Raw genomic sequence first — 12,736 nt, 5'->3', positions numbered from 1 at the left:
AAAATCTAATAATGTGTTGGACCAGTGAGAAAGGAACATAACAAAGGGTCATGCAAGTTTCTGCCTGTCATGCAGAAACATGAGATGCATCCTGGTGTGCAGATATTAATAAAATCTGATTACCATAATCACCCAACATATTTATCCATATTGGACTCTTACAATCCTATATCAGCCAAACAGAGTTCTTAACCCATACATTTTGGGCATCATGAAACCTACTGACAGAATCTTGAACTTACTTGTACACTCAATAGCATGTCATTCTAGCACAAATAACAGCCTGTACTCCCCAGGGCATTGACTCCACCAGATGATGGAGGGTTGCCAGAGATAATTCTAGCCATGCCTGTTGCAGCATTGTCTACAACTGTGCCTTTAGACATTGGTTTCAGATACATGGATCTGATGTCTCACTCTTTGGCATCACAGAGAGATTCCACTGGATTTTTTCTTGGGACCTTAGGGTCACTGGATGATCCCAAACTCGGATCATCATTCCTTGAGCATGCCAGGTGGTTGTGGCCCAGTGGGGTGGAGCATTGTCCTACAGAAACAGACCATCAGTTGCAGAAGGTGTGTAGGTGATCAGCCAGCACATTCTGGTAGCTTGCAGCGTTTAAGGACAGACACACTAAAGGACCTTATGTGTCACGTGAGGTGACTCGCCAAACCATCAGTCTACTTATGACAGAGCCATTGTCCCATGCTGTTGATGCTGTGCCCCCCCCATCAACTCAGTACCAACTAATAATGGGATTCATCTGACTACATGACTCTGGTCCACTATGCAGAGGTCCAGATTTGATAGTCCCCCTACACCAGGTGAGGTACAATTCCTGAAGATGAGCTTTCAGCAGTGATAAGTGATTAGGGATTTGGCTCCCATAATTTTGGATGTTCCTGAATGTTAACAATGTCAAGATCCTTCCTAATATCCTAATTTTTAATAGATTCTGCCAATGATGCCATCTGTTCAGGCTCCTGATTTTTCTCAGATCTCGCATGTGTTGTCTAATTTTTGATCAAGTGCTTTATTTCTAATCCAACTCTCAGATCCATGTCTTAAAACTGGTTTGAACACTGTCTTGTATATTGCCAGTTTAGTATTTTGGCTAATTTCTCTTATTCCAGAAAATTATAAATTTTTTGATATTAATTATAATATAGGATGTATTCGTTTTTAAACTAGGCTTCCATGTTATCTTGGGCTGGTCCTCTCTCACTTCATTTTTGTCCTTCCACTATTACTTCTTAGTATTGTTCTCGAAGAAATCTCATTTTCAGCTAATTAAATCCTGAAGGGCATTCAAAATTTTTGATTTTTTCCCCTCCACTTTCAGCCTCAGATATTAACCATTTTAACTCCAGTTGAACCTGGAACAACGGAGGGGGGGGGGTAGGGATGTTGACCTGCCCAGTCAAAAATCTGTGTATAAATTTTGATTCCTGGAAAACTTGACTAATAGTCTACTGTTAACTTTGGAAGCCTTACTAATAACATAACAGCTGATCAATACATATTAAGTGTGTGTGTAAGTTTTGATCAAGTTTAACTGTTTATAATAGATTTGTGTATATTTTATGCATTCATGACATACCTAATAATTTCTAGGCCATGTCATTTGTAAGTTTTTTCAAATTGTTGCAAATCTAAAAAAATTTTCAAATAAATACATTTATTGGAAAAAAATCAGCGTTTAAGTGGGCCCACATAGTTCAAACCAGTGTTGTTCAAGGGTCAACTGTGCCACCATTTCTTTCAATACTGCTAACTGTTCTGCTTCCCTCTCATTTAAGACAGTAGAACTCTTGCTGAATCCATTAACTGTTAATTAATGGATTCAGATGTTAAATGGGAAATGATTCCCATTAACATCTAAAATGAGGATCATTTCCACCACAGAAGCAAAGTTTACTTCAGCTTTCACACAGACATTTGGTCTCTGCGGTAAGTATATTCTACAAATATTTCCATGGGAAATGCTCATCCGAAATAACATCAATAATTCCTCTGCTCAGTACTAAGCTCATTGGAACACGTGCAGCTGCTGCACAACATCCCTTCACAGTACACCTAGAAACAAACGGAACAAATTTCTTTTCCTCTTCCTTCATCCCTGCAACTGCTGCACTGTGGAACAGTTTCCCAACGAATACAATTTAAAGTCATTCAAATCAAATGTAAACAAATTCCTCCTTTCCCAACCCACCACCCATAGGTTGACCAATCAACTTCCTGTGTATGTGGTGCAACATAAAAAAAAAGCTCTGATCTCTCTTCCCAACCCCAATTTCAGAACATATCAAGATATGCATTTGATTTTTTAGCCTTGTCTCCACAAATCCTAATTAATACCTATATTTCAGTTTTGTTGAGAATTTGATAACTATGTAATCCAAAGCATCATCCGTGTCTTTCAAAAATTCAATTTACAATATTTTTTTTACAGGATAAGTGACTAAGAATACACATAATTAAATGCAAATGACAATCAGTTGGTCACTTCTAAATAAACAAAAGCAGCTATGAGAGTTAAAATTAATACTCCAGAAGTTTAACTGTTCTGGTGGAAATTGGTTGAATGCTTTTATCATTAAGTAAACCACATTACTATCAACAGAAAGGCTTTCAAAAGAAGCTAAACATTACTATAACAACTTTCAAAACACACATACACAAGTATTAAGCAAAGATAGTTTTTTAATATAAAAATTTATAATACAAAACATCTTACCCTATTAAATAAATCCAGTATGGCCATCTATAATTGCTTTTTTATTCTAGTTTTCTGCATATTATAGCATACTTCCTCAGAAATATAATGCTAAAATTTAATACATATCAAAACAAATCAAATGACCTGTCCAACGTTTATGTCACATGAGCAGAAAATTTTACATGTGAAGGCACCAAAAGCAGGAAACATTCAAACAGCAATCATGCTTTTTGATCTCCTGAATTAATCTGTTATTGCTCGATAATTCTATACAAACATTCATTGTCCTTTAAGCTTTCTCACCAATTCAGCATGCCAAGTGCTTTTATTTTATTATTTTTTTTAACCTTCCATACTAAGGTGATACGATGGCAGATTTTTTTTAACTATCACACTATCTCCATTTTTAAATGCATGCTGATTCCAGTATTGATGTGCTTTTGAAGTTCCTGACCAAATCTCCCCCTTCATGTCCAAACTACGAAAGTCTTTTCCCACACATAAAAATAGCATCAAATGTTATCATTAATGTATATAAAATTGCTTTGTTTTTGTTATCCCACTCAAGTAAGGTTGCTGTTCTTAGTCTCCTCCATGTTTGTGTTGTAACCACATTTAAGTTCTTCATTCTCAGGTCCTCTTCCACCAGCTCCAAAGAAGAGATCTCCATCTCTTCTTTGACTGCCCGTGCTTTCTCCTTCAAATCAAATCCTCCTTCCTCCCTGCACATCCATCTATATGACTGTTCTTCTCACATACTCATCCTCCCGCCTCGTCACATGAACAAACCATCTCAACCTTGCCTCCTGTATCTTTGCTCCTAAGTTCATAACTTTCACCGTTCCCCTTACTTAGTCATTTCTCAGACAATCCTTTCTGGTTACACTGCACATCCGTCTAATCTATTTCCACCAGCCTGTCAGTCTTACAGCTCAGATTTTCAGTGTCTACACTTGTATTATCTATAATGCAAATCATTAGTTCTTGTAGTTTTAGTGAAATAATAGTAAGATACCAGGAATGCTATTACAGGCATACATCATATGTTCCAGATTACTGTCATATACCGAATCTTTTCCCCACCTTGTGTAGATGCATGTAATGGTGTTGTTAAACTGTGAATGAAACTATGTTGTGTATTTTGTTTTTTATCATTCACATTTAACATTGCTTATTATATATTAATCATAACTTGTATAAAAGTTATTCATTACTCCTTATTTAAGAATTGTTATTTAAGTATTTATCTTGAACTTAATCTACTATTAATTTATTAAACAATAATATGTGTATAAATTATTATAACTTATATATATATTGTAACGTGAATATTATTATAGTTATCTGTATATGAAATGAAAGAGTTGATTAAGTAGCTCTAATATTCTATTTATTGTGTTTTTATTAACTCAATGTAGTGGTATAGCCTTAGGTAATATTAACGAAAATGTTTACGTTTATTTGTTGTCATGGAAACGCCTGAAATAAACGAGCACGAGTGGAACAGAGCGTGAGCTGGAGAAAGAATAATAAAAAAGAAAAAGGTAACAAGAAGGGGAGTAGAGACGGAAATTTTGAAGTGAAAGGAAGCAAGGGTATAAACTAGAGAAGTAGAAGTAAATGAAAGGTTGTTAAGGGCAGAAGTTAAAAAGGATAATATTTGAAAGCGAGCAAAGACGAAGCGAATCTTATAGTTAGCTGAAGGTGAAGTCAGCAGTAATAATAAAAGGAAATTAATGCCGTAATCGGATAATATAAAATACTGGATGTTCGGTGAAGAATTCTGAATAAACCCAGTTGGTCTAGAATTGCGACTTATTTCTAATTTGCCCTAAGGAGAGCCGCACAGTGTTTAATTCATTAATGAGAGTGTAGCAAGGATGGTTAAAGTACCCTGCAGTTGATGCCTAGAGTTCTGAAGTGCAATTAATAGTGTTTTAATTATAACTGTGGATAAGTCTTATAGATGTGTTCTTAAGTGAAATAAATATATTTTAAAAGTATGCTCATAGCGTAATTGATGTACTAGGAACTAATTCTGGTAAGGAATATCATACTGAAATATTTCAATGCATGGAGAATTGAGTGTTAATTACGCTACGTTTAACCTATCTTTAACTGTGGAAATTCTTCGTAATTGAGAATTGAAAATAAGAATTGCTTGAGAGATATTTACAGCTATTAGTGCCTGCGATATTTTTGGACCTATAGCATGACTGAGAAATATGTGGAAACTGATTAGATAGGAAGTTCTATTATAATTGTTTAAGTGGAGGAACTTTGTGACTCAGAAGCTGAGAAAGTGTATGTGAAGGTTTGGAAGATTGAACTAATGTGATTGACTTGACTTAATATTTAACTTGATTCAATTGTTTAAAATTAGAAGTAGAATTTATGTATGTGTTATATAGCTTATATTAAATGTTTAATTTTGTTAATCTAATTATTGTGTTTGCCTGAATTCCTTTTTATTGCACCATTCACAAAAATTCGAATCTTGTGGGAATCCCAAGTAGAAAATAAATACTTCGGCCAGAATGAATGAGGAGACTGCTAACTAACTTTGAATTGATCCTGCTATTTTATATAGACTTATCTAAGGATAGAGTGGCGCAGTATAATAGAAATTTCTCTACCCTTGGATTGGTGATCAGTTTGCAATTAGTTGTGTTTTATTTTATGAAAGTGACTTATAACAAGATGGCGGATTCGAACATGAAGAGAACACGTCATGACAGTGTAATGCTTTTTATGCAGCCATATGGCTTTATTTATTTATTTATTAAGTCAGATATGCAGAAAAAAATAGAATAATTTTCACCACCTGTTCACTAGAGGAACAAACAGCACCCTTTGAATTTTATCTGCCATTATTGACAACAATAGTTATAAACAGTTCATAATTCACAGTAAAACAACAAATATTAATATTTTTATTTAGCAATACAGATCTAGTGAACAATGTAAACAAACTGTTCTCAAAAGCTGAGCATCAGTTGATTCATGTTAATGCCATGTCTCTAAAGTATCATATGAATGAATGTGGCATCGTATAAACAGGTATTCATCAAAATTGAAAAGCTTTGTATAATCAGATCATCATCATAATGCAGGGTATTACTGTATTAGGAATATTTTCACTTAAGAACACTAAAGCACATGACAACTTGTGGCAATTACTGTAATATTCATTATCAGGATGATTGTGTGCAATAACTAGAAAATGAATTAAAATCCACAGACGTGCATAAATTTGTTTAAAACAGGGGTGTGGGGAAGCTGAATCCAAACATACAGGTGTAATATCTAATGTATTGGTCATGGCAGCTCACTGTTTTGCATAGCTTGTGGCAATTGGTGATATAGGAATGATGACCCATGATCCCTCGTCTGTGTAGTGCAGATGAACAACTTTACTAGATCCTTTGAAGAAACATGAGCAGTGAGGCCTCACTTATCCTTTTATCTGTGGGCAATATTGCGATGGCATTTAACTACCTGAATTTTGTAATTTTTGAAACAGCAATTTTGTATTTCTAGAAAATTAATTCGCACTTATTGCTTTTATTTTTTTGCAACATGGCATGAAATTGAATTGGCCATTGGTTTAAGGCAGGGATCGGCAATCTGCGGTTCTTTGAATGAATAGTTGTGGCTCTTTTCATTATTAAACAATCTATTTTTGAATAATGCATAATGAATGTTATTTATTAAATTAGAAACTAAAAACCTTAAATTTAGCATTTGCAATAAATTAAGGATATTTTACAATTGAAAATAGTACATGCGATGCTGAAAAATTTAATACTTTCATGTTTGAACTCTTGGAAATCATATGTGATAATCCTTCTTTACATTCTATTTACATTTTACGAAAATTCTACTTTATGGTGAATATGACTTCCCGTTTAAACGCACTAAATAAGAAACTACAGGGAAATGGAAATACAGCAGTTTTGCTTTTAGAAGTGATTTCGTTTGAACAAAAATTATATTTGTTTGCGACAGACTTAGAGGAAGGCACATTGTTACATTTTCCTACATTGAAGAAATATCAACAATAACAAGGTGATAATAGTTCCATAAATTTACCCCTTTTCAAGGAAATTGTGGTAAATATGCAATCTGCATTTAATGGGAGATTTGAGGAATTTAGAAAGAACAAGGCAACTATGTCGTTTTTATTGCGACCACTTGAAATTAATCCTGCCGAATTAAATTTTTCATCTTTTGCTGAAATCGATGAGGCTGCATTTCAACTTCAGTTAGAGGACCTGAAAACCCAGGATTTGTGGAATTCAAAATTTAGAAATCTTAAAGCTGACCTGGAAAGACAAAAAAATCTACCCTTGAAATACAAAAAAAATGGTCTGAAATAGAAGATCTTAAAAAGCAAGATTAGATTGTATATGACACGTGGAATTGTTTACCGGACGCTTATATTCGGTGATTTCAAACATACACATTTGGACATATCGATTTTTGGATCGACATATTTCTGTGAGTAAATATTTTCTAATATGAATTATATTAAAAGTAAGTTGAGAAACCTACTAAACAACATGAGTCTTTCGTCATGTTTGAAAATGAAAATTACGGCATATTCGCCGCATATTGCGAAACTATCCCAAGAAGTTCAACAGCAAAAGTCTTACTAAGAAGATAATTTAAATTAAAAAAATTATAAAGAAATAGGTATGTTATTGGATTTTATACATGTTTTTGTAAGGAGGAGCAAATCTTTGTTTTAATATTTAAAAATATCATATAATTTCGTGTGACATGCCACCCCTTTGTTTTACAAGTATGATAATATGTTACTGCAGCAAAAAAAAAAAAAAAAACTAATTCTGCCGTACAAAATGAACGCCGTGGACCACAAAAAACTGAGAGTGCCACATGCAACCCGCAGACCATTGGTTGCTCATCACTGCATGCGACTCCCTAAATTTTTTTAACAGATAATTTTTAAAATGGCTCTTCAATCCAATAAGGTTGTTGATCCCTGGTTTAAGGTAAGGCACTGCACCTTCTGTGGTGTCCAGAGGGCTCCTGTTGGCTCTTGAAAATCTGAGGGAGAGTGATTTTTATGCAGGACCATGCCCATATCCATGCAGGTCTCCAAGGTGAACAGTCTCTAGTTGACAGAGGAATGTAGGTAAGGGAAGTCGGTAAGACAGATCTGTAACCTCAGGACAAGGATTTGTCCTGGGGAATGGCCCATTCAGGTTGGGGTGCAAAACGGGTATGGCACTGCACCGTGACTGGTTGAAACTGTCCATTGATGGAATGGTTGAGCCTGGAAGTGTTAGGCATTCTTGTAGAATGCCTCAGCTGCACGGCATGTCTCTGATCTGATCGACTGTCTTGCACGACCATTTTGGCTGGTAACTTAAAGCCAACTCAGAACTGGTGCAGACTAGGGAAATTTGACTGTCTAATCAAAACAAAGCAATTTGATGGGGTGTTGCTGCCAATATGATTTCTGGCCAGTGATCTGAATGTTTAAGTGAAAGAATATCAATCAAGGTCAGGTATACAGCAGGAGTTGACATGGTTCTCCTTGAGGTGGATGCAACCCAGATGCATCATTTATAGCCTTGGTTCAGTCTGTTCTTTAAACCCATGTTTGGAAACCCTGTTGGAAGGCCAAGTCTGAACCACCTCATTGAGGGGGGGGGTTCCATAAAGAGAATGCAGAGTGTTACGCTTGGAAACATAGTTGCTGCCCACCCAGGTGTATCTGCATGCCCATCACAGGAAATGCAGATCCATTTGATTGCATCGCTATAGAAGGGAAGAGGTGGGAGTGCCCCATAAAGGTTTCCACTGTGCCTCTATGCATGCAATAATAGAGATTTACTTTCTGACTCTCTAGCGATGATGAACTCATTGGATTGTATTGGTGGTCTTGATGGGATGATCCTGCCACAAATTAATTACTCTGAAAATTATATTCATAATATGAAAATAGCATTCTCAAATGGTTAGGGATATAGCAACTAGAAATAAGATAGATGAAGGCAGTATATAAATTAGATTAAGATGGGAATGAAAATCATGTGCTTGGAAAACAATAAATGAAACAGAAAGATCCAAGTTCAACTGGCCTAATCTGTGGTTTGCCCTGGCCTGATGTTAGCAAAGTGTTGGACTCCATCATTGCCCTCATGACTGAAAATACTAGAGGCCATCGTTGGCATGGCATGCTTCCATACATCTTGAACTTGAATGCCTTTAGGTTTTTGATGTGGGATGATGACTGAACGCCTCTAAGTCAGAATCCCATCTAGCCACTGCAATGATACTGTTCGTGCCTCCTGTGTTGAAAGGCAGTGCTAGCCAGAGTTGCTTTTGTATTGCTACAGTGCGATCGCTCTGGCGATGAGGCCACTAGAATGGAAGCATCGAGGCAGCCACTGCTTCCTACGCGACACCATTCAGGTGTGATGTGCAGGCACTAAATTATCCACAGATAACCTAGGTACTGGTCTGGATGTCATGCTTGGAAGAGCAGCAACGATACTGCAATCTATCGAGTCTCATCCTCTGACCTTAAACCCTCTGTTAAATTCTTTACATTAAACTCTCTTCTTCTTCTTTCAAGGATCCTAACAAAGTTTCTTACTAGAATTCAATAATCTGAACAAATCAGGATTTCATTCTGCATATTTGAAGTTCTCATTTCTTGTAGAACATTTGATCCAACAATCAAGAATTGTGAAATGGTGAACTGTATGTGATAAATGTATTAGATGTATCATCTGAATGAGTTTACTGTCAACTTGAAGTAAGCACTTGTTTTCTAATTGTGCCTTCGTCCTGACTGTCATCAGGCAATTGCAAACATATTCTTATTTAAATTTAAAAACAATTTTTAGTATTACCAGTATCCCACTGTTTTATGATCTGTCCTTCAAATTTGTAGTTTTGTTGACAATACAAAAAAACCTTTTCATATACATTCTTAATGTGTAGCAAATGTTGTTGAATTCATCAGTATCAAATCCTATCGCCTGCCTGTTTCAAAAGAAGAAATTTTGTTCCTGTACACTACTGAATTTTATCAACTATGTACATGCTTTCACAAAGTCACTTCAAGAGTAAACAATGAAGTCAACCCTACTTTTTTTAAAAATCAATGTATGGGTGCACTTTTCTGAGTTGGGTTATAGGTATGTACCAGTAAACATGGATATCATGAATTCCATTATAACTAGCATATCTAACCGAACTTTGTTTTGCCTCAAAAATGGGGATCATTTTGAGTTTTCTTCTTTATGTATTTTTGAAAGTTTTGAGCTTAACTTTTTTTTTATCTCTAGAATCAAAACTACATGTTGAGGTATTACTTGAATTTCACGTGAACCTATTCACTGTTCTCTTTTCAGATAAAATTGGTAGTCAACTCTCACTGTGAATTTACAGACTAGGAATGATTATAGCGAAAAGGTTGCTGTAATGATTTTATTTAAGGATTGCAAGCTTTACACTATAATAAATCATTCTTATTCTGTAAATTCATGGTGAGAGTTGACTGAGTTTTACCTGAAAAGAGCTGCCATGATGTTTTTAATAGGACTTTTAAGTAATCGACTTTAATAGCTTGTTATGAGAGTTGATTGCAAATCTGAGATATAGCCTCATGTTTATGTATTTATTCATTTATTTTCAGTTCCTGAATATCAAGAAGAGTTGGTAAGAGTTTTTATATATATACTTTTATATATGCACTGGTGCCTTTTCAAATAGTTATTTTTTCTGTTATAATTCAGATATTTTCATTTAATCAAATTGTATTTTATTTACATGCTAAAGAAAATAACATGGCCAATGAATTAAATTTTTATTTGAAGAAAAAAAAGTGAATGATTTAATTTCAGAATACTGAATTTAGATATGAGCTTAACTTTTTTTAATCTCTAGAATCAAAACTACATGTTGAGGTATTACTTGAATTTCACGTGAACCTATAGCATGCATATAAATGAATTTACCTTTAAAAGATCTGTCAAATTTTCTGACATCAGTTATTAAAATTAAGCAAAAATCATGCTGTGATGAAATCAATCACTGTGTTACCACTTATAGCACCTATTAAGATATCTTCCTCAAGGATTAAGTTTATGTAACTCCTATACTTTTTATGGGTGACTCTAATGGGCACAACACAAATGTTTCAGGTCATATCATTGAACGAATCCTTGACAATAAGGACCTCTCTGTGGCAATTTTTTTAAAATTAGTCGAACTGTTTGCGAAGTTTGATCCCGTTATGGAAAACCCATGTTGAAAGGGCCCTACATCGAAATAATAGGGTACACTATTTGAGTAAAGACAGTCAAAATGAAATATTGGAAACTTTAAGTAACGCAATCAGGGATACAATTTTATTATCAATTTGAAAATCTAAATATTATTTCATAATTTTAGACTGCACACCTGATGCAAGTAAAACAGAACAAATGACCATTATTAATCACTTTGTTTCCTGTGACAATGGAATTGTCAAGATCAGGGAAAACGTTTTAGGTTTTGCAGATGTATCAGATTCCACAGGACCTGGTTTGTGTACAACAATAATGGAACAACTGGAAAAATGGAACATTCCCATTGAAGACGTGAGGTCAGGTGTATGACAATGGGGCAAATATGAAAGGGAAAAAATATTGCTCCAAAATTTGCTTTTGAACAAAAATTATTAGCTTTTTACGTGCCATGTGCTGCTCATACTCTAAATTTAACCATTAACGATGCAGCCAAAGTGGATGCACATACAATTAGTTTCTTTACAGTTATTCAAGAAATATACATTTCTTTTCATTCTCTTACAAATGTTCGCCAATCCTTTTAAAGTTCGTAAAAAATTTAACATTGAAACATCTATCAGAAACGCGATGGGAAAGTAAAATTAATGCAATCTGCCCTCTACGATATCAGTTTTTTGGAGAAATTTATGATGCACTTTTTGAAATTTTAAATAATAAAAATTTTAATAAAGAAACTCAGCATGAAGCACATACATTATGTGCTAAAATGAAGGACTATAAATTTATTTGTGCTCCTTTACTTTGGCATGATTTACTTAACAGAATAAAGCCTGTGAGTAAAATGCTTCAAGGCAAAAATATGAATATTACGCTTGCTTTAGAATCTATCGAAAACTTAAAAATATTCTTACAAGAGTATCGATCAGATACAAATTTTAAAGTTCTAAAAATGAGAAAAGAACTGAGTAAAGAGGTGGATGGAGTCATAAGAATGCTCCTTCGACAGCCTTATTAAATTGAGTTATTTAGTTAACAGCACTCTACTGTTTACTCATAATAAAACCATGCAATAAAGAGTAAGTGTAGTTTAAATCGCACTGCACGGAGAACAAGAAGTTAAAACTGGTACAGAAGTTCGGTGATGAAAGAAGACATGACAATTTGACTACGAGCATCATGACAAAACGCCACAATCTCCAGAAGATAAATTTAGAGTGAATGTGTTTTGTTCACTTCTAGACATGCAATGTGTTCATTAATAGAATGTTTTGAACAACTAAAAACATTATTATAATTTCAATTTATTGTATAGATTACTACAAATTAATAACGAAGATTTGTAAAAAAATTGTGACGATTTAGAGATTCTCTTGAAGGACAGTGACAATAAAGACGTAAATGTAATAGAACTATATGCCGTTATGTGCTTTCTGGGATATTTTTTGGAAAGTTAATTTAAATATTCAAAATCCTTTCGATATTCTTGATCTTATTGTGTCCAATAATTTATCTTTCCCTAACTTTTCAGTTGCTTTAAGAATACTATTAACCTTACCTGTTAGTGTAGCAAGCGGTGAATGTTCCTTTTCCAAGTTGAAATTGATTAAAACCTACTTAAGAACAAGTATGTCCCAAAAAAGGCTTGTTAGTTTGGCCTTAATAGGAAAATGATATATGTGCGGAATTGGATGTTGAGACCATTATTTCTAATTTTGTGAATATGAAATCAAGAACCCTAAAATTTTA

General features: G+C 34.4%; 1 protein-coding gene across 2 annotated transcripts in view; it reads left to right on the top strand.

Moving 5' to 3' along the window:
• The window catches only part of LOC150105844 (nucleosome assembly protein 1-like 1), a 157,991-nt gene that overhangs the window by 122,431 nt on the left and 22,824 nt on the right, over positions 1–12,736 (top strand). For both annotated transcript variants that reach the window (XM_090394373.1, XM_090394375.1), the window contains exon 12: positions 10,396–10,418. In XM_090394373.1, coding sequence (XP_090250499.1) covers positions 10,396–10,418 — 23 coding nt within the window. The remainder of the gene's footprint in view (positions 1–10,395; positions 10,419–12,736) is intronic.

Source organism: Typopeltis vanoorti, chromosome 6 (genome assembly GCF_054136105.1).
Source record: "Typopeltis vanoorti isolate ZY-2024b chromosome 6, IOZ_Tvanoo_1.0, whole genome shotgun sequence".
NCBI classification, from domain to species: Eukaryota; Metazoa; Arthropoda; class Arachnida; order Uropygi; family Thelyphonidae; genus Typopeltis; species Typopeltis vanoorti.
This window is presented reverse-complemented; position numbering and strand designations above follow the sequence as displayed.